The sequence below is a fragment of the Medicago sativa genome, chromosome 7, assembly GCF_051527215.1.
Source record: "Medicago sativa cultivar Bolivia chromosome 7, Bolivia_mono, whole genome shotgun sequence".
NCBI lineage: Eukaryota > Viridiplantae > Streptophyta > Magnoliopsida > Fabales > Fabaceae > Medicago > Medicago sativa.
Genome location: NC_140755.1, coordinates 51,923,558 through 51,951,412, shown reverse-complemented (window position 1 = coordinate 51,951,412; position 27,855 = coordinate 51,923,558). Strand labels below are relative to the sequence as shown.

At 32.4% G+C, this 27,855-nt stretch overlaps 2 protein-coding genes and 1 pseudogene across 2 annotated transcripts; 1 reads left to right on the top strand and 2 right to left on the bottom strand.

Annotated features, from left to right (window-relative positions):
• Positions 1 to 8,108: 8,108 nt before the first annotated feature.
• Positions 8,109 to 9,352, bottom strand: LOC146906611 (heavy metal-associated isoprenylated plant protein 39-like). The gene is made up of 3 exons (XM_085724200.1): positions 9,199 to 9,352; positions 8,955 to 9,030; positions 8,109 to 8,489 (listed from the first exon to the last, which is right to left on the bottom strand). Exons 1-3 carry the CDS (start codon positions 9,202 to 9,204, stop codon positions 8,239 to 8,241), a joined length of 333 nt encoding a protein of 110 aa, XP_085580326.1. The 5' UTR covers positions 9,205 to 9,352; the 3' UTR covers positions 8,109 to 8,238.
• Positions 9,353 to 11,639: 2,287 nt separating this feature from the next.
• On the bottom strand, positions 11,640 to 12,474 carry LOC146906610 (protein RISC-INTERACTING CLEARING 3'-5' EXORIBONUCLEASE 2-like). The gene has a single exon (XM_085728897.1). The coding sequence runs from the start codon at positions 12,472 to 12,474 to the stop codon at positions 11,845 to 11,847; it is 630 nt and encodes a 209-aa protein (XP_085585023.1). The 3' UTR covers positions 11,640 to 11,844.
• Positions 12,475 to 15,145: 2,671 nt separating this feature from the next.
• LOC146906609 (uncharacterized) lies at positions 15,146 to 19,334 on the top strand (annotated as a pseudogene).
• The last annotated feature ends 8,521 nt before the right edge of the window (positions 19,335 to 27,855 follow it).

The window sequence follows — 27,855 nt, the reverse complement described above, 5'->3', positions numbered from 1 at the left end:
CTTTTTGGTCATTTTGGTTATGATTTGACCCAAATTAGAGGAGTTTTAGAACAATTGCTTATGGTTTAAGGGATATTTTGTAATATTTTCATATTGAGTCAGGTATTTCTAGTTTTTCCTACACCAAGCAATTCTTATGTGTTTTTAATGTATTTCACTAAAAAAAATCATGTAATTCGACAAAGCAAAACACTTCATGAAGAATTAGGAAGACAATGAATGAAAATTCAAGAGGCTTCTAAAGACATTACAAGTCAAGAAAATTTTATCTCAAGTTTCAAGACAAGTTAGAGGAAGTAATCACTAAAAAAGACAAAGAAAAAAGTAAGAACTCACCGGAGCAAAGCACTGCTCGTCTTGGATGTGCAAAATAGTGTTAAAAAAACAATTTTTTAGAGCCCACACGCTAGGCAAATGCACCTCGGAGAAAATATAGTTTTTTTCTATTTTTCACTGCGGGTTTGAGGTAAAAGCCCAGTTTTTTAGCCTAAACCCACTTGGAACTCAGCCTATAAATACAACTCCTCTCATTCACACATTCTCATTAAGAACGATGTGGTTCAAGAGGAAGGCAGACGCTATGAAAATTAAGGGAGAGCAGTCTCTCCTCATCATAAGAATCATAATGCATACCTTCCTCTTAAACCACTTCGTTCTGAATGAGAATTTGTCAAAACAAAGTGGTTCAAGAGGAAGGGAGGAGTCTCTCCTCAACCTTTGTCTCCAACATTATTTTATTTCTTTTGTAATTTTTCTTTGGTAAATGTGAGTTACTAAACCCTAATTGGGTAGGCTTTAAGATGAATCTCTATTTGTTTGTTGGGTCAATTCAATTCAAGTCTTTTATGCGGTTATGTTTTGCGATTTATATAATTTGTAAATGCAAAAGTCTTAATGCCTTTGGGAATCCTAGGTAGCGTGACATAAATAGTGAATTTTAATTGAACATAGAAACAGGGGGAGCGGATGGTGATCCAAGGACTCCCCTGGTCACTTTTTTTGAACGCTGCGTTATAAACTTTATTCTTTCCCCTTGGTAAGGAAGATGACATATAGCTATCTGTTTGTAGAACTACTAAGGTAGGGTATGTGATCTACTTCTAAGATTCACATACGAAGTTGGAGTTTTTAGATGACAATTTATGAATACCAATTCTTTTATGTTTCAATTACCTCTGAGAGAGTAAGACCCCACTCTAGCAACCTTACATAGACATACCAACCCTATAGGATTGATGACCCTATACCTATAAAGTGCACATAACCTTATTGCGATCAACAAGTGCAACTTGACAATTGGAAAGAAGTAACAATCACGAACTCATCACTTAAATAAAACCTTTATTTCATACCGTAAAGAGAGGGGATTAGAAGAATCTCAACCACCACTTCAATAAAACACATTTACTTTTCTGCAATTAAACTCAATTGCTTTGTACAGTCAAAACAAACTTGCAAACTCACCCCAATGTAGTCACTTTTATTTATTTTATTTGCTTTTTATTTTATGTTTGTTGTTACTTGAAAACGATTTGGTGCATTTGACAATTTATTCATCAAAATGTTGACGTTGTTGTCGGGAATTGTTGTTACTTTCAATGAGACAGTTCACTTTACTTATTTTATTTTTATTTTACTAATTTTGAATTTTGAATTATTTTGATTTGATAATGCAATTTTTTTCTTAATTTTTGTGTCTATTGATTATTGTTCGATGATTCTTATGATATAGCATCTATTAACTATTTAATAAAATTGATGTCATATGAATTTCCAATTTTGCCCCTAGAAGGGGCAATCTGGTAATTACATAATTCCTTAACCTTGAAAAGTGCCACCTCATCCAAATTATTTTCTTTTTTATTATTTTCTAATTATTTTATTTTTTATTCTTTTTTATTTATTTTTTATTTTTTTATTTTTTATTTTATAATTATTTTATAAGAATAAAAATAATCCTAAATTCACTTGCTTCTAAATTGTCGTTGTGGGAGATTAAGGTATCGTTTGACCCGACTTTTTTCCAACTTCTCTACATTTCTAAGGAGAAGTTAGGTCAAATACAATATCAATTAAGTAGTTACTAAAAAAAATACTTTTTTTGAATGCCTAAAATTAAATGGAATGAGCTTTGGCAAAAAGTTGTTGAATGTTACTTTAAAAAACTACTTCTCGATAATATATTTCACAAGCACTTCTTTTCAACTCACGTTGGGAACCTTTTCTTTTATTTTTAATATTATATTTCAATATGTTTTTTTCTTCCATTTAACTTTATTTTATTTAATTTTTTGAACTGTTCTATTTAATTTTTTAAGGAGGTTCCATTTAATTTTATTATATTTTTTTCAAATGAATTTTATTATCTTTTTATCACTTATATATTTAATTTCAATATCGTTTAATCATCACAACCTCACAAATATTTTTATTAACGCTGTCATTTAATGATACCAAATATTTTTATTTCCTTTCTTCAACCTTGCAAATATATATACACACACATTAACGTTTAGAGTAATATTTTATCATACCAAATATTTTTATTTTCTTTCTTCAACCTCGCTAACACACACACACACACACACACACACACACACACACTAGCGTTTAGAGTAATACTTTATGTGTGTATGTTTTTCTGTTACGCTAATGCATATAATCTTTTTTGGCGTTGCACAATGCGTATGATTATTTTTATAAAATTTTGATTTTAATTAAAAGTAAAATTGTAGATAAAAAAATGTATAGATGCCTAAAAACATTATACTTATATATATATATATATATATATATATATATATATATATATATATATATATTGCACCTTTATATTGTAACAAACTATGCATATCTTTTTCTTATTCAAAAAAAATAAACATATCTGTTTCCATGACACCAACAATGTAACAAATATAATATCATATAATATAAATTCTTATATTTTTGAAAGACACCAAAAATATGGTATTCTTATGACGAAATTTGTTATAAAGTATAATTGAAATAGAAAAAACAAACTATTTTGATATTATTTATGTTATTATTTCAGGCTTCTTAAATTGTTTCTCCTATTCAAATATTTAACAAGTCATTTATATGATGATACAAATTTGTATTCATTTTACACAAAATAAACGTTATTGAGTAAATATAGCATTTGTAAAAAAAAAAAAAAAATCTTTTATTTTTTAACATTTTTAGCCTTCAGAAAATATTTTAAACATTTTTTTATTTATTATGTTAATTCATAATAAATTCAAAGTTTTGTCCTCATGAGCTTAGCTCAGTTGATAGTTGATAGGAACAATGCATATATATATGTCAAGTCCGGGGTTCGAACCCCGGACACCATAAAAAAAAAAAATTCAAAGTTTGTACAATATTTTGCCAAACAACATTTAACTTAAAAATAGCTTTAAAACTAAAAAAACAAAGAAACCAAACAACTTTAGCTTCTTTCTTAAAGGCCTTTATTTTAACTTTGTTTTGAAGTAACTTTTAGACCGTAAAAAACCTTGGTCAAACGGTATCTAAGTTCAGCAGGGAACACTGTTACACTTTCTTCTTCATAAGAGGTCGTTTTCTTCCTTTTTTTCATGGTTCTGAGACCATGCATGACTTGAGTTGACTGATTTTTATGGCTTGAGGGGTTCATTTTTCGACACTGTTTTAGTTTTTGCTTCATCATAGGTGGTTTTCTTCCTTTTTTCACGATTCTGCATTTTAAGGGTTTTATTTTTTGTTTTTTTTTCAAATGTTAGTGGATTATGTACCATAAATTGTTATGATGCATCGCTGTAGAACAATCTTCCTTTGTTATGTGGAGTAAAGTAGAGGTCATGATGATTGCATTTTAGCTCATGGTAAGGTTTTGACACAATTGTTATTTTAGCTTTTGGTACTGTAGTTGAAAAAAATTGAAGCATGTGGGTTATTTTAGTTTTGTGAGTAATCCTAAAGCTGTAACAGTTTTCATATTTTGTTTATTCTTTCCTATATCATTGAGCCGTATGAAAGTTGAATGGTGTAAATTTGTTTTGGTCACAACAATGAGGTCCAGAAAGTTGATGATACAGAAATTTGTGCATTTAAGATCAGGTTGATTTGATGATGCAAAAATTGATCACATAGAAATATGTTAGCTTCTTTTGATATCAGAATGAACAAAGTGAATAAAATTAAATGATGTATTATTGTATTTCCATATAGGACTTTCAATGTCAAGGGATTATGACTACATTAAGGATCTCAAAAATGATTTGGAAATTTGGAAAATAGGATTTGGAATGTTAGATTCTTGGATTGTGACTGGTAGTAATGAGAATCAACATATGAAGCTCATTATTTGTGATGCAAAGGTTAGATGAGTTAGTTGAGATTTGTTGTAATTTCCTTTATGATTTATCAATGTTACGTATTAGTGTACATTTTGACTTATTTATATCTTTTGGTTTCTTTCAAGGATTTAGGGTGATCGAGTTCATGTAATAACTCGATATAGAGAATTGGAGCATTGGAAGGCTTTGATCGAGGAAAACAAGACTTATACTTTGTATAATTGTCATGTGTTTGATAATGACATTGCATTTAATTCCTTTAAGGTTGTTTTTGGTTCTGGTACAAAGGTACAGAAGTATGACAAGTTAACTAACGTTCTTACTCATGAATTTTGCTTTAAGTCGTTTAAGGAACTTCAAGATGGAAAATTCAAAACTGACGTTTTATATGGTATAGTTATGTGCTTTAATTTATTTTTGTGTTTTCTCCGATTATAATGTTCTTATAGATGTAATTTTTTTTTTAAGAAATCATCAGGTTTCTTCGTGAGATTGTCAAGACAACGCCCATTGGGACTGGAAAGAAACCATGTACGAACATTGTGTTGAAAGATAAAAGGTATTATTTTCTAATTTGTCAGCATCAGATGATAGGATTTTGTATAAGTTTGATAATGACCTGAAAGATGTATTTCCTTATGCAGTGGGAATATGGTTGATGTAACACTATGGGAAAAATACTTCGTAGCTTTATCATTTACCATATATTTACATTTCCATTTTGTAGTCAATGACAACCCAAATATATGTAACAATTGGTCAAGTTCGAGGCTGCTTATCAACCTACATCATCTGGTTATTGAAAATTTTAAGACTTGGTAAGTTTGCATTATGATTGCACAATATAGGGTTAGAGTAACTTATTATTTCACAATCTGATTTGATTGTTTTTTGACCATGTTTCTTGAATTGTTGTCGTGACCTTAACACTTTTCAAGCTCAGAGTCAAAGCTTCAGCCAGAACTTAAGTCAGAGTTCGGCTTCTTCTCAACGTACTTCGTACAACGATTTTTCCAATCTGTCTCAAGTTAGGCCAATTGCTGAATTTATAAACTTAGTCAAGGTCTGCTTTTTTTATGCACAAACATGCTTTGAGTTTTTTTATGCACAAATTAAAAATACATATTGCATTATTCTTTATTTCATGTGCATAATTTGTGTTAGGATACATACTGCATCACTATTTGAAAAACAACTAAATTCAATCCTAACCAGTTTGGATGGTATTATCAGAGTTGCACCAAATGTTCGAAGACATCAATGTCAAATGGTGCTAGCTATAAATGCACATGCGGGAGTGATGCTTAATTTCCATTTGTTTCAACAATGCTAATTGGCCAACGCGGTACATATAATCCACATGCATGCATTTATCTAGACATTATAGGAAGATAAATTAGAAGTCATGGTACATTTTCTTTAGATTAAAATCAGTTACGCTACCTTCATTTTATAAATTATATGTAACTATATTTGCATACATCTTATCCATGTTAATATACATTAGACTAATGTTGCAGTTATTTCCCTGTGTAGCATTTCCCAAAAGAGGTGTCAAGAACAATTCTGAAAGAAAAGCGCAAAACAATCACTCTCATTGATGACCAGACACAGAGAAAGTATAAGTGTCGCCTCATTACCGCCGAAAGAGCAAGCTATGAAAAATACTTGGGTGGGTAGTGGTTCAATTTTTGCAGAGAACGTGTGATGGAAAAAGGTGGTAAGTTCATCTTTGATCTCGAAAAGTCACCGAAGAACTTGCACGTTCGAGTTGTTCCAAAATAGATCTTTGATGCTGAACTATTTCAACTTATACTATTTTGGCGTATCGCTTTGGACTGTAATCGTAAACTATCTTGACTTTGGGATGTCATTTGTTCTTTTCATTTTGTCTGATGTAAATATTGGCAAAAATCCCTTTTTGGTTAGTCTATGACACTTGCAGCCTCTTTCATAAACCTAACTATTATGTAACGTTAATCTGCACATTGTTGGTTCCTTCATTGGTTCCTATTAGTATCATGTAAATTATAATGTTGTTTTCCTAATCTCTTGAACAAAATAGAACATGCTCTTTTCCTACAACAAATCTTTATAATGCTTTGGTAAATATTTTAGAAATGTACATATAGCTGAGATTTGTGTAATATGCTTTCTTGATTTTCGCATTTATGAACGGCATCAATTTCTTAGAAAAATGCAGCTATTTCCCTTAATTTACTCATTTCTCCTTTATAACAAAGTTTTTTTAACAATACAGTAAAAGTGATTTATTTAGAATATCCGAGTTTGTGCAATATTCATTAATTTGCTCATTTTTCCTTTGGAACAAATTTTTTACAAGATACGTTATTCAACCCGTGCGAAGCACGGGTTTGTAACTAGTTATTGCATGAAAACCTATCTTCGCCCTTGTGTAAGAATTTGTCACCAGTCCCTGTAAGCATAGCTCAATTGACAGAGACAATGCATTGTTATATGCAGCTCCTTAAACAATGCAGTTCAATATTTCTACATATTTCTTGATATTATTATTTTTATAAATTAAAACATTTTAATGATTAAAACAACTTTTAGTAATTAAACATTACTGACAGAAATCTTCGTCAGTAATAGAGGTATGCATAAACATTATTGGCAGATTGGATAGATACATTGGTAACATTGGGACGAATCTAATAGAAACATTAGTGACATATAAATTTGTTAGTAATGTTAAAAGTGGAAATCTGATGGTGCATTAGCGACGGATTATTCCGCCATTAACTACAGATGTACTGAGCGAATATTCCTTCAGTAATGCTTTGTCATAACTACCTCTATTACTGAGGGAAAACTCCGCTAATAATATTATTGGCGCTTGTATTACTGAGAGATTATTATTGATGGATTTGTTTTGTCACCAATCCGTCGATAATGTCTATTATTAAGGGATTTTATGCAAATATTATTGAGGGTTTAATTCCGCTGGTAATAAACAAAATTCTTGTACCACCTCTTGGGTGTTGGTTTTTAATTCAACTTCACCATTTATTGACTTCAGGTGTTAGTTATGCACAAACCTATTGCTAATAGGAATCTGACTCACCAATTGGTGTGTTCTTTACCGAGCTTAAGCTCTGCAAGCCATGGAACCTTAGGAGCACCTTCAAGATAGTAGCTACTAGCTACTATATTCAATTCATTCACTTTCTTATGACAGAGTTAGATACATGCTTTATATTTTTCAAATGAAAATATTTTAAAATGCCTTTGTTAAAATTAATTAATGATATTGAAATTTGTTTATCATTTATGTTGAGTATGGCTTATATATAGACACAAAAGAGAGGCAAATGGTGAGATAATTGGATGTACCGTTGAGCACGGCAGAGTTCGATTGCACTTAGCCAATGTGCCATTTATTTGACAAACAATGAAGTTTATCATGTCAGAACCAAACATATTGATGTGAGGTTTTACAAGATGAGAGAGTTACCGCGTCTAGATAGATATTACTTGAAAAAGTTCATACTTCAAAGAATGCAATTGATATATTGACCAAGTCAGTCATTAGTAACAAGTTCAAGCACTACTTGGACTTAGAAGTTTCAACTTTCAAGCACAACATATCTTTTTATCTTATTAGTTTCTGTTTTTCATGTGAGAAGAAATGGTTGGTGGTGTTAATATAACTCGGACGATCAATTTCTTGTGATATCTTTGCATGCTTTGATTCAGCAAGAAAAAAGAAATCCAATTCTACATCATAAAAAAAGTAAAAATAAATTTCAAGGAAAACACAAGATGTATTTTATCAATCTCTATGTTGCTCTTTGATTTAGCAGATAATACAGTAAAAAGCAGGTTTATCAAAGATACTAGCCTAGCCATCAGGATGCTTTTCTTATTATGCACATCAAACATAGTAGTAATCTCGAAAATATTGTGGCGGGGTCATCTGATAGTAATACGGATAGGTTTCAAAGTATTGAATTGGAATAATTTCATTTGTATTTATTGACTCTTTCGTATCCTCTTTTAGAGATTCAACAGAAACTATTTCAGTTTGACACCATTTTCTTAGCTTGAACACTGCCTTTACTGGATCAATATCCCCCTTTAATGTCAATTTCTTCTCGTTCAAGTCTATTGATATTGATTCAACCCCTGCAAAATAAAAATAAAAAATGAATCTTTCGTGTTATATGGTTTGTCTTTTTATTTACACAAAAGTCAAATTAAATTAGGTTTTATTCTCAAATGACGGAGTTTAAATACTATTTGAAATAATTGTAAAATAACAAGTGTCATCGTTATTAATAATAATTTTTCCATATATTTTTTTATAAAGTTAGGTTACGTTAGAAATAGATCTAATCAAATTAATGTAAGTTAGAGCCTTTCTGTTTTGAGCAAGTGTAAGTTAGAGTCATCTTATGTCTTAAAAAAATAAAATCGATCATGATGGTATAGTAAGTGAAGATGATAAAAGATTACAGGAACATTTGATATGTTTACACTAATTAGCTGCGTGATCAAACCCCCCTAAACTTTTGAACACAACTTATAAAGTCATGTCATTTAGACACATTGCATAGTAGTAGTACTTATGCCATGACATTCAATATGTACCTGAAAGGCTAGATGCTGTCTTCATAACTTTTTGCTTGATTCTATCATTATAAAAGTCCACCTTCAACACTACTTTCTGTTAAAGAATAAATCAAAGAATTAAAATCCAGCAATTACTTCCATTCTAAAATATGAAAGGATATAACAACAAAAAAGGGACAACAACAACATTATTCATGCATGAAAACAAAGTAAATTAAATGAGAAAAGTGTAGAAGAAAAATGTCACGAATCTAATTCTGACCTTCATTGTTGTTGAAGTTTGTGCTAGCTGATTAAGAATTGATAAGGAGCAAGTTGATGTTGAAGTTTTGAGTGAAGTGTGTTTAAGCAATGAAGTGGTGATATGCAGCAAGGATGAGAATTGATAACTATTTATACAAGGTAGATATGAAGACTTGGAAGACCGTCAAGTCAACTAGTCAATTGAAAAAATATTGTTTTTTCATAAAAAGTATATTTTGGAAGCATATCTCATTTTAGTAACCGTGTGAGCGTTAGTTTTTTTTTTTGGTGGTGCGTGTGAACGTTAGTTTAAATCATCACGAAAGTTCCTTCACATCAAAAAAAAAAAACAAAACAAAAAAAACAAAAGAGGGAATCAGTCAAATAATAAAAGTTTGCAATCATTGAAGGGTTTTTGATTAAAAAGTTGTTTTCTTTTTGCTTCTTGGCTCTCATAGTATCATAAATGAATGAAACACACGCTTAGAGTCATGTTTGGTTAGGTGGGAAATAGTAAAATACAATTAATTGGTTAGATAGAAAATAGAAAAATAAAGGTTAAATTACACGAGAAATCTTTTAAGTTTGAGGTTTATAATAGATTGGTCTTTAAATTATTTTGGTCACATATAAGTTTAAGTTTGAGTTTGTAACATATTGATTCTTTACAATATTTTGGTCAAACTTAAACTTTTTAAATTTGTAAACGTTTTCAATTTAATCTTTTTGTTAACCAAACATTAAAAAACGTTTGAGAGCTTTCATGTAAGAGTTCATTCTGTTATCAGTAAATTGTATAGTTTTGATTAGAAATATGTAAGAGTCTTGTTATATTATTTCTGGTGGAAAACTATTCCATATTGTGTTATGAGTCAATTGTCAAAGCGGTATCTTGAATCTTGTGATAGATTTTTTAACTTTAAAAAAATTATGAATTAAAATTCTCCATTGCATATCAAATTTTAGTTTAAATTAGACTCTAACACGTGTGATGCACTGATTTTTTGTTGTAATTAATTGCAATTTATACTCATGTGAAACTCAGTAACATATTTAATATGATCACAATTATTGTGAACAATTTTATATGCATAGAAAGAAGCAATAAAAAAAAAGAGAGAGAAAAAAATGATCAATTACAAAATTTGGAGAGAATGAAAAAAATCTAAAAATCATGATGGATCTTCTAGTCATTTCGAATTATGTATGTCAATATAAATCATTCAACCCGTGCTACCAAAGTTCTAACAACAATTAATTCACCAAACCCGATGCAGTAGCTGACGTAATTTGGCATAAAAATGTTCCTCTAAAGGTTTTAATTTATGCATGGCGTCTTCTTTGAAACAGGTGGCCTACACAGAATAATTTGGTGCGTCGCGGTATCATTCCGTTTGATTCTCAATTGTGTGTGTTCGGATGTGGCTCTAATGAATCAGCAGATCATCTCGTAATTCATTGTCCTACTTTCGGTGAGGTATGGCAACATATCAGAACTTGGATTGGTGTGCATTCAGTGGATCCCCAACATATAATGGATCATTTTATTCAGTTTGCTTACTATTCGGGAGGCTTTAAACCCCGTCAATAGTTCTTGCAACTTATTTGGCGTTGTAGTGTTTGGGTGGTATGGAATGAAAGGAATCACAAATTGTTCTCTAATAATGCTAAAGCAATTATGCAGCTTCTGGAAAAAATCAAAATTACTTCTTTACAGTGGCTGAAAGCTAAAAAAAATTGTTTTCCTTTTGGTTACCATATGTGGTGGCAATAACCTCTTGTGTGTTTGTGCATTGATTGATTGTCTTTTTTGTATTTATTCAAGATACTTTGTTGTTTTTTGTTCTGCTCTTCTATGCACACCTTGTGCTAGAGAGTAGATATTTCCCTTTGTGGTAATATATCTCATTTTTGTTTGTTCAAAAAAATAAAAGAAAAAATAGATAATGGGATATTAGAAATTAGAATGATTTTGTTACGGTAACAACATTAAGTGCTTTTTTGTAAAATAAAAATAAAAATTAAGACATTGAGTGCTTACACAACATATATTAAGGAGGTGACAACTAAGGTACCCATGGAAGAATGATGGATAATTTATCCCAACCAATACACATTAGCCACATAAGCACATTTCCATAAACTATCTTGACGCCACTGGTAAATTGCTCATTTTCATTGGTTGGTGGGTAAATTACCCATCATTCTTCAAATGTAATTTAGAAAAAACAAGTGGGGGTAGGCTTGCTAACTTAATCCTTCATGTTTTTAGGTGGGAGTAAGTTGACAACCCCTACATTATATATATTTATGAATGTGTGTCTAAATGATTTTTATTTAAATCGCGACTATCTAAATATTTCACCAGATAGAAGTATACTTTAACACCATGCACAACGATTGGCAAATGAATCTTGCCAGCCATTAATAGGTAGAATTTTAAGACAATAAAACGAAAAAAATTAACAACTGTTAGGTAAAGCTAGAAAAAGAAACATAAAAAAGCATTCTAACCTTAAAAAAAAAGATAATAATTCAAATTATACGACATATAATTTGAAACGGAATGAGTACGTATTAGAGACGACCATTCCATAAAACTTTCAATATTCAACAAAACTCCTAAATCAAACCAATTTGAGCCACAGGTCACAGGTGCATGCAGTTAAGGTATATACCTTCCAAGCAATTTACTCCCAATCTTGTGATAAGAGTAAACATTAACAGTAGCAAGTTTTGCAAGTTTTTCCTTTAGGGGATAATCATCCCAATTAAAATTCATGCTTAAAGGCCTATACTTACGAAGATCAAGTTTATCGACCACAAATGCAAGTTCATCAATGCCACAAAAACTTAAATGAGGCGCATTCATGAGAGTGGCAGCTAGGGTTCCAAGTTCAACTGCATTTCTACATCCAATCCTATGATGCTTCTCCAAGTTAACAAAATTATCCTTAATGCCACAACCAACGAAGGTATAATTTGGTTGACGAAGAAAATTAAGAAGTGAGAGGGGAACCTCAAACTGAGTATGTAGGTCGATAATAAGACATGAATATCCGTCACAAAGTTGAAAAATTGCGGGTTTGGTTTGGGAATTGGTTTCATCGTGATCGTTATGGGTAATTGGACGCCACTCGGTATCAAACCCAATAACCTTTGTTCCGTGATTGTTGGTAGGGCGTAAGAAAGACGATATATGATCGTCAATCACTTTCTCATCATCCGTCACGGTGGTTTGGATTTCAACTCCATTCAGCTCAAACAACCAAATTTTGGTGTGAGTGTGATGCATGATGTGGTGCTTGAAAAAATATTGACCGGCTAGGACTATTTATAAGGGATACATGAGTTTGTAACTTGATGCAGGAGGGAATGTATTCTATCTAGTAAATTGCATTCATTCAAATTTTGTGCGTAGGAAATGTAACTTCTTCCGGGAATGTATATGTTGGAGTAGTATGAACTTGAAATATTTGTGCCTAAAAAGAAATTTGGACGGTGCCCAATTAGCTAACATGTGTTTTCAAAATGTAAATTACCTCCCCGGTCCTTATTTCTATGTCATGTTTGCAATGTGAATTTTGTTTAGACTAAGTTTAACTTCAACGTAGTACTAGCTAGTAGTTTAAAGGCTTAATTACACTTTTGGCCCCCTAAGTTTTCTAAAGTTGTGATTTTGGCCCCTTAAAAAAAACAACTCTTTCCAGACCCCCTAAGTTTACTTTTTGTTGCAGTTTTGGCCCCCTAGCCCAATTTTGACCCAGTCAATGCCGACGTGGAAGCATTTTTGTATTTTTTAATATTTTTTATTTTGTAATTAAAAATAAAAAATAAATAAAAATTTTTATTTTTAGTTAAAATAACTTTTTTTAATAATTTTTTTATTTTGTAATAAAAAAATATTTTTTGTGATTAAAAAACAAGAAAAAATTAGTTTTATTTTTGTAATTAAAATAAAAACAATTTTTTTAATTACAAAAATATATTTTTTTATTTTTTAAATTTAAAAAAAAATAAAAAAATCACACGTGGCGCCCACGTGTCCGTTGACTGGGTCAAAATTGACGTGGGGGCCAAAATTGCATTAGAAACTAAACTTAAGGGGCCTAAAAAGAGTTATTTTTTTAGGGGGGTCAAAATCACAACTTTGGGAAACTTAGGGGGCCAAAAGTGTAATTAAGCCTAGTTTAAAATAGTGTTTTTGAAAATTAGTAATTTCTAAATTAATTATAAAAATGTTGTCGCTGAATTTTAAAATTAGTTCTGGATATTCTACAAACAGATACAGGTTTCACTCTTTCGATATAAAATCGGTATCACATTATTCCAGCTTTCACCGTAAATATTCATCGTTAAAAATCAGAATTTTCAGGCTTAAAAATAATTCCTGTTATAATAGCTAATCATAAAAATTAACAGAATACAATTGGTGTGACGATTATCATATTCCGGACTCTATAAAAATCTACTCATACATGGTATAAATAATAAATAAACAATTGTTCATGTTATTCATTGTATTTGGAACAGAGAAAAAAAAACAAAGTGAATAAATATAAACAAATAGAATGAAACCTGCAATTTTATGGAAACTTTAATTGAGTACAATTCCAGTGCTACAATTGAAAGCCATCCCAATATAATTGAAACGAAACAGTCACGAAAGATCTTCTCCATTAATTTATAAAAATAAATGGAAGATGCAATTTGGAGAGAGATCGAGACATAAAATAGGTAGTGGATCTACCATTAAATGGGTTCCACCATTAATTACTTTTTACTTTTTTGTGTCCAAATGATAGAAATGGATAGGATGATAATGGAGAGGATTTTAACCCCTATTTATAGGCAAAAATCTGCTCTGAAGTGCTCTCAGATCATGCCCCAATAGTGGAGAAAATGCAGGAAGTGGAGGTAACGACTTCTGAAAGTGGGGAGGAATTCTTCAACTTGACTCCATTCGTTGACTTTTCATATGGCTTGTTGACTTTTTTAGCTTTTTTCACCGTTTTTTCATCATTTTGACGCGCAAGGACTTTTAATCGATAGATACCTGACATAGACACACAATATCAGGATAACATTGTAAAAATCTATAAAATCAAGATCAAAACATGTGTAAGTCGAGTCAAAATAGTAGTGCATTTTACGTGTTATCATGTACAATATCACAACAAAACAAGGACATCGCCATAAATACCATCACCGTTTACATCACCGGATATTATTAAACTTCACTAATAGCATCATCACAAATAATATTCAACTCACCAATTGCATCATACTGTATAATATTAATTACCTCACCAATCAACAACACATCGTGTAATAATAATTATCTCATCAACTAACACCTTAATAAAGTTTATAAATTCTTTTTTTTACCTCGGACTTCTAGATTTGCACGTTAATTTAATTATCCTCTCAGAAGCTACAATTGTCGCAATAAGCCTCGATTGAATTGTGGGAAATACAGCTTCCCATTCATCACAATTATTTGACACTCATACTCGAACTCTTCTCCCTCACCTCAAACATACATCCTCGAGAGTTACCTTAGAATTAATTCATTTGATGGTTTCTCTCATAATAACAATAATTTAATTCTAATGCTTATCAAAATCAAGTTCCTAGTCTACCTACTTTTCTTCTCTCATTCTAAATGTTCTTTACTTGCTGACGGGTAGCTAGGCCTTATTTTAATCATAATTGATTGTTTCTACCATGATAATTTCCACATATTATTGCTTATGGATGCCATGCCCATGAAATCACGTCAGGCCATATAATGAAATAGGTTAGAATATAAGGGATTGAAAGCCATTTCATAAACCTAAGACTACTTTTACTAATACCAAAACCTCATTAACGCCATTGCTCTCTTTCTTTCTTCAGAACAAGGGCAAGCCCCTAAGTTCGCACATTCGTACATCTATGACACTGAAAATGAAGTTTCTAATCGTATGTCGCATTTCAAGTGCGTTTTTCATATTTGAATTTGTTTATTTTGTGGTAGAATTACTTTTAATTTTTTACTGTTTATTTCCATAGATAACTATTAAAGTAATATTGTTAGCTATAGATGTATCCGTGTATATATTTTATCTGATCCATAGCAAATTTATAAATTTTGGTGCCTGCATTACCACAGTGAACTTTCGGATGGAAATGGTCTTGATTGTTCTTTGGTCCAAGATTTGATGAAACTTATGGATGAATGTAACTTATTAGTTAAAAGTTTTAGGATGGTTCGTGATTTCCGTGAGGCTAATGTCGACGTTCCAGTGAAATTGCGTTTGTTTCGAAATAGAAATTTTGACTCGCGAGTGTACAATGTTCCAGAGATTAGTGAGGTTGCTGCTTTAACTGTTGGAGATTTCGAAAGTTATGAAGATGGTAGAGATATTATTGTGAGGGAGAAGGATGGAGGATTGCGTCGCATACATGAAACCCATTCAAAGTATATTCCACTCCAGTACCCTATTCTTTTTCCCTTGGGGGAGGATCAGTATGAAGAGAAGATCAAACTCAATCATCGTACTGCCACTGGCTCTATAAGAAACGTGCGCGTGTCTCACTTCGTGAATTTGTGGCTTATCGCTTACAAGAACGTGATAATGAAAACTCAGTTATCTTTCAGGGAAGGAGACTTTTTCAACAATTTATCGTTGATTTGTACTCTATGGTTGAGAACCAGAGATTGTCTTATGTGAGAATCAAAGTCAAATTCGGTGAGGTTTTCTGAGTGGTATAAAGGAGGCTGTTGGACGTGGTGATATTGATGCATCTAATGTTGGTTCTAGGGTTGTATTACTTCTTTCACAGGCGGTAGAAGATACACGTTTAACAATTGTCAGGACGCGATGGCTATATGCAAAAGACATGGATACCCTGATTTGTTTCTGACGTTCACTTGCAATCCCAATTGGGGGGAAATTCGTCGCCATTTGATGTGAAGTGGTAATTACTCTCCGTATAGGCCAGATATATGTTGTAGAGTTTGCCAAATTAAGCTCCATGAATGATTTTAAGAAAGGATGTTTTTTTGGAAGAGTTATAGCACGTAAGTGAATATTGTGGATTTTTTACTCAAAGTTTTTTTTTGTGCTTTTTTTCTCGGTGTGTTTTTTGACTATTAGTTTATGTACTCTTTGTAGATGTGTACACCATTGAGTTTCAGAAACATGGCTTGCCATATGCTCATATTTTACTATGGCTCGATTCACGTGATAAGCTTGATTCCCCTGAGGCAATAAATTCAGTCATATGTGCTGAGCTTCCAAATCAACAATTGTATCCGGGGTTATTTTCGACTGTGGCAAAGTTCATGATCCATGGCCCATGTGGTTTTTCTAGACCAAGCTCTCCTTGCATGAAGGATCGGCGTTGTTCGACGTTTTATCCAAAGAAATTTGTTCCTAGGACCACCTTCGATGAGAGTGGATATCTGGTATATCAACGCAAGGATACTAGTGTTACAATGTTAAAGAATGGTATTAAACTTGATAATCGTAGTGTTGTTCCTTATAATCCAAAGTTGATCATGAAGTATCAGGCCCACATCAACATTGAGTTTTGTAACAAATCAAACTCTATCAAGTATTTATTTAAGTATATCACTAAGGGTGTTGACAGAGTTACTTCCACGTTAGAGACCTCTAAGGAAGCATCTGTTGATGAGATACAACAGTACTACGATTGTCGAAATTTGTCTCCCTCTGAATCCATATAGAGGATTTTTGGGTTTGATGTTCATTATCGATATCCTGCAGTTAAGAGGTTGACTTTTCATTTACGTGGTGAACAGAGGATTATGTTTAGAGATTCTTCAAGACCTGATAATGTTTTAACTCGAAATAGCCACAAAAGAACCATGTTTCTTGCTTGGATGGATGCTAATCAAATTTATTCTCAGGGCCGGCATCTCACTTATATTCAGTTTCCCAGTAAGTTTACTTATGACATGGAAAATCGATCTTGGCATTTGCGGAAGAGTGGACAGTCGGTTGGAAGATTGACTTTTGTTCCGCCAAGTACCAGAGAATTGTATTACATGCGTTTATTATTGAATCTTCAGGTTGGATGTACCTCCTTTGAAGATATTCGAACGATTGACAGTCATGTTTATGATTCTTATCGTGAGGCCTGTGCTGCATGAGGATTGCTTGCTGATGATCGATAATTTATTGATCTTATTGGTGAGATTGTTGTGCTTGGTTCTGGATCTAGCATTCTGAAGGTGTTCGCTAGCTTACTGCTTACGTCATGTATGAGCGACCCGTTAAATGTTTGGAATCAAACATGGCATATTCTTTCCGAAGGTATTCTTAATGAACAGCGGAGGTCTTTAAATTCACCAGGTTAGCGGTTTTTCAGTTTTGTTTTATTATATGCATATATATATATATATATATCGTTTTGTTGATTTATTTAACATCAATTGCTATCGTTTTTCATCATGTGTTCACAGATTTAGTTATTTCAGATGATGACCTTAAGCAGTTTTGTTTGATTGACATTGACAAGTTTTTGAGATTGAATGGTAAGGAGTTGGGTGAGTATGATTGCATGCCAAAGATTTTGAACCCGTCTCCTGTCATTTTTAATAATGTTTTGTTGGCCAATGAATTATCGTATGATCATGATGAGATGTTTGCAAAACATGAGGAACATTTCAAGCTGCTAAACGGTGATCAGTTGTCTGCATATGAAAGAAATTGTAAATGTTGTTGATAATGAGCTAGGCCAAATGTTTTTTGTCGATGGTTATGGTGGAACTGGGAAAACATTTCTTTAGAATGCGCTTTCTTATCTCTTTCGCTCAGAAGAAAAGATTGTACTTAATGTTACGTCAAGCGGTATTGCATCATTGCTTCTTCATGGGGGTCGTACTGCTCATTCTCAATTTGGTATACCTTTGATGTTGAGAGAGGAATCTGGTTGCACCATTGAAAAGGAAGGCAATAAGGCTCAGTTGTTGACAATGGCAAGTTTGATAATTTTGGATGAAGCACCAATGATAAGTCGATTGGCTTTTGAGGCTTTTGATAGAACAATGCGTGACATAATAAGTAATGTTGTTGATCGTGCTTCAGATTTACCGTTTGGTGGTAAGACAATTGTTTTAGGTGGAGACTTTAGATAGATTCTACCTATCGTTCCAAAAGGAGGTCGTGCTGATAGTGTTCATGCATGCATAAATTCTTCTTTGTTGTGGCGGCGTTGTAGGGTGTTGAAGTTGGCCAAGAATATGAGGTTGCAATTGCCCGCAAATGGTCATAAGGATGGGTCTTTGAGATTATTTGCTAGATGGATTTTGGATGTTGGTGATGGAAAGTTGGGCATTGACAATGATAAGGAGTCAGTGATTGAGATTCCAGATGATATTTGTCTAAAAAATTCATGGAATCATGTTGGGGATATTGTTGAATCACCTTATCCTAATTTACTATCAAATATGAAGGAGTCCTGATTTCTCCAAGATCGTGCTTTTCTTGCTCCTACGTTGGAATTGGTTGAGAAGGTTAATGATTACGTCCTTTCGTTGGTTCCTGGTGAAGAGAAAGAATATTTGAATTGTGATACTGTTTTGAAGTGTGATGAAGAAGTTGGAATAGATCGTCGATGGATTACTCCTGAATTTTTGAATGATATCAAATGTTCTGGGATGCCAAATCATAGATTTCATTTTAAGGTAGGTGTTCCTGTCATGCTATTAAAGAATATTGATGTTGCATCTGGGCTTTGCAATGGAACCTGATTGACTGTGGTTAGTTTAGGACAAAATGTGATTACTGTATGAGTTGTGAATGGATCTCATTCCTCGAAGATGGCTTATATCCCACGCATGAACTTGATACCTTCAGACTCAAATGCTCCGATTGTTTTTCAGAGACGTCAATTTTCGTCGTGTCTTTGTTTTGCCATGACTATTAATAAGAGTCAGGGTCAAACATTGTCTCACGTTGGTTTATATTTGCCAAGGCCTGTCTTTCACATGGTCAGTTTTATGTTGCTATGTCTCGGGTGAAATCTAGATCAGGCTTGAAAATATTGATTGTTGATGAGCATGGGGAATCTTCGAACTCCACCATTAATATTGTTTACCCATAAATTTTTCAGAAAAAGGGTTTGATCGATCCTGATCCGTAGATCAAGTTTTATGAACTCGTTTAATTATATGTAAATTATATGTTTTTTTCATTTGTTGTTGTTAAGTTTACTGGTGTTGGTCTACCATGGAGTATTAATTGGTCAGGTATGTGCCAAATTTTTTATCAATGATAATATTTGATTTTTATATTTCCTAATACGAAAATTATACATGTATTTGTCAAATTACGAGTTCTTGTATGTGTATTTTATTTGTATTTTTATATTTCATTTGTTTATGTGCTTAGAGGGTGTAGGATTTTGTGGCTCATGTTCAATTAGCATAAGTGAGTCAAATACATTGAATAAAAATCTGCAGCTGGGCATAGTTCAATTAGGCCCGTAAGTCAGCCATATCTATTGGTCGGGTCGCTTGATCTAGATGGGTTGGAGCATGATACATGATTAGGGTTTCTGGCTTCTCTTTCTTCTTGTCGCCTTTGAAATAACACCCACCGCATTCGCTTTCATCTCCAACAATGGCATTTCTCAGCAATCCGTAAGTGGTTAAAGACAAAACAGACATGATTTTTTTTTTATTAGTAGTTTATCACGATTTATTTGTTTTGAAGCAGCGTTCGTGATTTTTTGTTTTTTTTTTTTTGTCTGTAGTGGGTTGATCATTTTTATTTTGTCTTTTGGTTGGAAGAAGTTTGTACCGTTGTTGTGGATTTGCCATGGTTTATTACTTAACATGCATATTATCATCTTTGATCTGTAGTTTGTGATTTTTTTTGTCTCGATATAGTAGAAAGTTTAATATATTTATCAAATTTACGGCATTTTGTTGGCTGTTATATAATTTTTATAGAAAAAACATAACAAAGGGTCTTTTAAGGTCATAATACTTAGTCATTGAGTATGGCTTGAATCAGGTGAGAGATGTTTGTAGGATATTATATATCGTGGGATTTTTAACTGTTTTGAGGGTTTGATTTTGTTTGTTTAAAAAAAAGGAAGGAATGTTCATGTTTTTCGTATCAAGTAATATATCGGCCAAAATTTGTAGTAATGATATCCATTTTTTATTCTCTGAAGTATTTTATTGTCATATTGTTGTTGTCGGCTCAGGACTTAACTTAGTGTTTTTTATCTTATTTTGTGTGATTCATTAGTAACCATGCTGGTGGCGGTTCTAAACCTTTGAATTGTTTTCAAACTATCGTATATCCTGATGAGGTATTTAACGTCTGTTTTTTATCTGTAATTTGTTTGTTCATATTTGAGTATTCAAGTATGGTTTATCATTTTTAATGAAATTTGGTAGATCGTATTGAGGTGCCAATTCATTTTGTAAATGATTGGAAGCATAATTTGATCAAGCAGATTTGTGGTTGGATTAAGGACTTGGTTGGAAATTCCATTTGTGTTGACACCTCTTGCATTACCTATATCATCTTGGGAGGAATCATGATTTCTCAGAAATGTGGATTCCAGAATCCTCGAATGTTGATGTTGTCATATCAACCTGTTGACAATCACTTTCACATGGAAATTGCTCATGAAGAGTTGAAGGAGGATATCACATGTCTTCCTATCGAGTTTTCTAGAGACTTTGTCTCGATGGTGATAATGATGGTGATTCTTCATTCCATAGTGATTCTGATGATGAATCTGATGAGTATTATGATGGGTATTTCTATAATTGGTCAGTGAAAGTCACTGATTCTATTGCAAAGGGGGAGAGTGTAATGGTTAGTAAAGTTTGCACTTATTCTTATTTTTTGTGTAATGCTGAAGAGTGGTATTTATTTTTATTTGTTTGATTTTTTCTGTAGCATTTTCTGCAGGCTGTTGTTCAGAGATTTTCATTTTTGAACCCTTATCATGTTTATGTCTTTGAGGTTTATTCTGGTGATTTGGTGAAATGTAGTGTGAGGACTGTTACAAAGCTTGATGGGTTGGATGAGAAGTTCTTAACCGATGGATGGAATGATTTTGTCAGGAGTTTGGATTTGAAGCCTTCTGATAACATCTATCTTACCGTGCTGGATTCGGTTGTGAAAGTTTGTGTTCATGTTCAGTGTCGCCATCTTATGTGATTGTTGTATGTTTTATTATATAGTTGTGTGGTTTGGTGGTGTAATTGTTATTACAATGGATGTTTTAGTTGTTGCTAATGTTGTTGTGAATTTGCACAACACGTATGGTTTTATGTTTCTATGTGATTTTTACTTTGGTTTAAGTAAGTATTATGAAATTCTATGAAGTTCTATGCACGTTTTTATTCGGTTTTTTGTAACAAATATTTAGCCTATTTATTCACTTTTGTTTATAAATATTTAATATCACTGATTTTGAATCAAACATGTGAGTAAATAGTGTTGTATTGCCTCATAGAGTATAGTGTCCATTCAAATTTTGCAGTACAGGAATTGAGAGGATGTGGATGTGCTGGCCTCCATCTGTAAACAAGATTTATTTGTCTGCTTGCAGTTGTTGGAGAATATAATGTGATACTCACAGTCCTGTGCTCAATAGTAATTTTTTTCTTGGCCACGAGTGCTCAATGATTAATATATCTATAAATATTTCATAGGGGTTTTGTGCAGGTCACTCATCTGTTTCTAAGCTGTTACTTTTTATCATATAATTTGCCACAAGTTTGTTTGACCGATGGAGGGTATTAAGAGATTCAAGCAAAATTGGCCTCTCGCGAGTTTTATTGCCGTTCATTTGTCATTTCAGGTTTTAGATTCATTTATTTTGTTGTTAAAGATTTTGTCCGTGTATATTTTTTGCATGTGTCTGGATATTGGTTTGGATGACTCGCCTTTTTTTATTACCCATTGTTAAGGCACATGTAGAAATTGATCTAGCGTTCGTCGATACGTTTAACGATCATTTGGGTTCCCGATTCTTTGTTGTAAACAGAGAAAGAGGTGGTCATTAGATTAAATTTAACAAATCTGTTATTCATCCACATATAGTGAAAGGGTCGGATGATCTTGAGAACTTACATGGATTTCCCGAGGATGTTTTAGTTGAGTTTCGTTACTATCGGGATAATGTCTTGAGCATTCAATCCTTCAGTCTTGCTGATTTTCCAAGTGCAACCCCTTCTTTCCATAGTAGGAGTGGAGATCCACAAGAAACTTTCGGCTTCGATATTCGTCTTACTGATAATGATGTTGCAAAGTCAAAATTGGTTAAGTGAATTTTGTGTCTTAAGTATATTTATGTGTTTATATAAAGCTGTGTTATTTCTTGAAAATGCTAATTTTTATTTATTTTTTATGTCCTCTACAGTTGCTGCCTGAAACTTTCGCTGATTACCTTAGGAAGAATGAGTATATCTATCTTATTCTATGCACCGATAGTGGAGTCCATTGTTTTTTTGAGGTGTTTTTGAAAGATAATCCATCTAAGGTTAAACTGGGATTTCAATGGAAGGAATTTTGTTTATCCAATGAATTTAATGCTTGGGACTACATTCGCTTCAAGTTTTCTGTAACCAATCCTTATAAAAGCTGTCAAGTGTTCAAGTTAAGTTAATTGGTATTAGCCCCGACTGCAAGTGTGTTTTATTATTATCGTTTCGGTTTAATAATTTTGTTGTAGTTGTTAGTTATTTTGCATTGTTCTTTGTATTTATTGGTCTATATTATTTGTAGTAGTTTAACTTTATTTTGTATTTGTTTCATTAGTCATTTTCGTATTTGTGTTGTTGATGATCATTTGAGTCCGTATTTGTTATTTAAGAATTCAAAATGTGGATAGACTAATTCTCATTTCTTAATGAATTAATATATGTATAATAAATTCATATGCACGAGAAATTTCTTTGTTACCCCTTATTCTTTGCTTGACACATTGCATGATTTATGGGTGAAATTGTCATTTGTTATAATTTTTTTATTTTTTAATGCTTTGTTAGTTTTTGTGTTGGATGAAATATTAATAAATTAAATGTGTTGTTGGGTTGATCTCTTAAAAATGAAAATAATATGGTTAATTAAATTGCGAAACTTGATTTAACTTATATAAAGATATATATATATATATATATATATATATATATATATGAGAACATATCTAGTGAGAATGACTTCATTATGTGAGAATATGAGAATACAATATCAGCCCTTTAGATTAAAATGAAAGGTTTAGATTTAAAGTTCCAAAATAAACATCCGGTGGACCATCGCCTTCTTGTTTTCTTCTCCACGTTCCAACACAACTGCCACTACGTTTCCTCTTCTTCTTCTCACGTTTGAGAAAAGGGGTCAAATATGCAACCGAAGAAATTGTAACAATGGTGCCAAGAAGCTTCTCCACAAATATCCAATTGAAGAAAAGGGATATCTGCAATTCAACTTTCTATATTCACGCTTTCAATTAGAGAGAGAAAGAAATTGAAAATGGGGGAAATGAAGGAACTACATCACATAGATAGAAATGGAAGTAGTGTCTCATACATAGATAAACCATAATTAGAGATAAATCGACAGGACAGTGGGGCGCTAGATCCAGTGCAAGCATTGTTTTTTTTTTCGCTTTTAATTTCTTACCCAAAAATTATATGTGTATTTAATTGTTTTTTATTTCTCCTGTACTTTATTTGATGAAGATGACTTTGTTCTGGAGGAAAAGAGGACTTTGTTCTTAATGTATCGATGGGGAAATCCATTGTTTTTTTTCTTCTCAATCCTGAAGATGAACAGATAGAAGAGAGGGATGTTTTTCTCAAACGTGGAGAAGAAAAGAAGAAGGCGATGGTTCACCTGATGTTTATTTTGGAACTTTAAATCTAAGCCTTTCATTTTAATCTAAATGGCTGATATTGTATTCTCATATTCTCACATAAATAAGTCATTCTCACTAGATATGTTCTCTCTCTCTCTCTATATATATATATATATATGTTGTCGTACATATTGGATTACATCACATAAATATTACGAACTACGATCAACGTACAGTCGAATGCGGCATTGATTGCCATTCAATGGAAGACATTGTTTGAGTCTAAATAAAATGGTTAAATATAAATATTACTAAGCATAACTTCCGCCTTTCCTTTCAATAGATGGCTGAAATGTAAAGGTTCTTTTGAAACATTCTGTGTTGCAATATCGATGAGGAAAATAGTATTTGTATTGCTCTTTGACGGAACAATTTGTAGTGAATTATAGGCATGAAGATGTCTCGAGGTGGAGATTACTAATAACTCTATTACATGTCTCTGTCAAGACAAATGGTAATGATCCATGCAAATACTAAAAGTAGTAGGACGATAACTATAATAAATTCTAAGTCATTTTCCCCCATTTCTTCCTCATCGGTGTTGTTGATGAGGAGTAAAATGATTGCAAGTATGGTGATGCAGATTAGAAAACACCTGACCATCTGGTAGTTTTCGTAAATTAAGTTTGGTTGGTGTGAGAATTGTTGAAGAAGGTGATGTATTTATAGGAGGTATTGGGCAAGGTCTGCTTATGTTGCTCCTGCTATGTTTGGTAATGTTATTGTCTTAGGATGCTTATGGTCGTTGGTCAAATGGTCAACATCTTTTGTCGTCTTTGGCTGTAATATTCCAGCAGCTTTTTTTCCCTTTAATTCTCATAGTTGTTGGCCACCTAGGGAACATATGCAGGCAGTAATTGTTATCTCTCTGATGGATTTGCATGCTTGGAAAAGGGTGGTTGTCTCAATGATTTTTGTTTGAAGATTTGTTGTTGATTTTGTTCTGCGTATTATGTATGTGTTCGTCTTTGTGGCATGCTTTGCTTAATATGTCATTTGACATAAAAAATCAACGTTGATGAGTGGTCGTATGTAATGTTTGTTGTGTACGGGACATGTGTTTTATAAATACACGCATTGTTGTTGATACACACATATTTGAGCGTTGAGGGTTAAATTTTTGTTGTGTTGACATGTCTTGTGTGAATCTATATTTATCCATGTGTCCGCGCAAAGGGTTGAACACTAGTAGGGATACATTTGGATCCATAAAAATGCAAAAATTAAAGTTTTCGGGCACCTGCACAGGTGGCACGGTCGTGCCTACTGGCCGCACGGTTGTGCAGACCAAGTGTGAACCAGACGCATCGTCCGTCCAAGGACATGCACAGTCGTGCAGCCCTGACAACTTAGATTTTCTGATTTTTCGTTTTTCACCATTTCGTTTTCGCCTACGCATCCCAATCACTTAAACCATTCACGTTCTACTATAAAACCATGTTTTCCTATCTCAAAACAACTTAATTCAATTCTTCCAAAATCACTTATTTCTCAAAAAGACTTAAAACGACTTTTTTACTAAAATACAAATTTTTCTTCCAAACTGTAACACCCCGTTTTTCCAACATAAAAATTTCTTGATAAAAATCAGAGTTTAACAATTTAAACGGAATGCTACACTTCTTAAAAATCATAAATGGAATAAATAATAATTTATCCTGTGATTACCCTATCATTAGAACACTAATTATTCATCAACCTACTGTATGCAAATTCAAAGGGTTCTCAAATCTATTAACAACCTATTACAATTCTTAAACCCTAATTCTTAAACTCACTGACATCTCATCCAATTCCATGGTTCTAACCTCAAAACTACATCCAATAATCATTCTATGGATTATCTAAGGTCTGTACACAGTTTCTACATCAATCTAACAACTTTTCATCGGTTAATCCTCAATTCTTCACTTAAAACCCTAATTCCTCAATCCTCACAAACTCTTCCTACAACTCGTTAAATCTAATCATTATAATCATACACATAATAGTATTGAATGCTAGTCCCACCCTTACCTTAACAATCGATGCATCCTCTTCTCTCTTCTCTTTGTCTTCTCTTCTCTTCTCTCCTTGTTCTCCTCTTTTCCAAATAGCGGTTTAACGTAAAAACTCTTTCTAACCTAAGCTTCCTTATTTATAATACTAAATACTCTTCCTAACTCTGTTTAGGCCCAATAACTCTTTCTTCTTTCTATTCTAACCCCTAAATCTACTTACTCTAATAATTCTCATATTCTAATAAATAATAGAATAAAACCACTTAATAAAATACCAACACCTCACATATTTAAAATAAATCACATAAATAGACTCTAACTTAATAAAAATAATTAAATATCAAAGTGGGCGTTACACAAACGATCCCACACCCAAAACTTATAATTCAAATAGAAATTATAATCGTCCTAACTCAACACAACAACATCATCAATCCATTCCAATTCATCAAAATCAAACTTATCCATTTTTAACCCATTTTCACAAAAGTCATAAAAACACAACAACTTAACCACAACAACACATTTATCATCACCCAATTCATGAATTATCATCACGAGCATATACCCATCATTTTCATCAATTTAAGTCAAAACTTCAAAGTAATTACTTCAACACATATCAATAGTGAAGATTAAACATCAACAAGTTTTCAACAATTTTCATATACCTAAATTTACCACATAATTATGAGCACGAAAATTAACATAAAAAATCATCAAAATCATAATTCATTCATAACAATTATGACCCATAAGTGAAAAAGAAGATTACAGCTTATATATTAAGTAGACCAAACATACCCCCCTTACCTTGTTTCCTCAAAAGTTAAGCTAATCTCCAAGAATCTTCACTCTCTCCAATGAATCCTAGATTTCTCTTCACTTTCCTTCAAATGGGTTCTTCCTCTTTCTCTTCTATTCTTCTCTTCTCTCTCAAATCTCTCTAGCCTTACTATTGTAAAAGTGTGAAATGAGTCAACCCTAATTTCCTCTCATCGGTTATGTATATACACCACAATAATAGACTTGGTTACTACAATTCATAATGGACCTTAAAACTCTTACCACTTAATTCTAGAAAGTTACTACACTCATAACTCACTAAAACATCTCATTATTTACCATATCAAAATAATTATCACTAGTTATTTCTAACTTGGTAAAAATAACTATTCACACTAAAACACTAAAATATTATACATTCTAAAATTACTAATTTACCCTTACTTCTTAAATGACCAAAATACCATTAACCTAACAAATGACTAAAATGCCCTTCTCGCCTCAAATACACAGACAAGCAAGTAAACATATATAAACACATATAATAAACAAATAAAATAATTCTAGCAAAAAACGGGTTGTTACAGAAGCAGTGACTCCAAGACATCCAACTTTAAGGACAGAAAAGACAGTCAGAAAATGAATCTATATTGAGATTAGATACTGTTGGTGCAACTGATGATATCCATCATTCTTTCATTGCTGAGTAAATATAATGTACTTGTTGATGTGAGTGGCTTCTAGCTTATCCAATAATGTGATTTTTGTTCTTTTAACAAAAACTCAAGTGCAAACATTAGTAGATCACCATTTATAAAACTTATCATTTATTCCATGATGTTTGTTATCATTAAAATATTCATCAATAATATCGTTGCTTCAACAGTATAGGCATGTGTATTCGAGATGAAAAGGTTGTTATGTGCTCGCCAAAACTATGTGCTTTATCTCATTGTGCTTAGTGGGTGTAGGGGAAGCTTTTCGGTTAT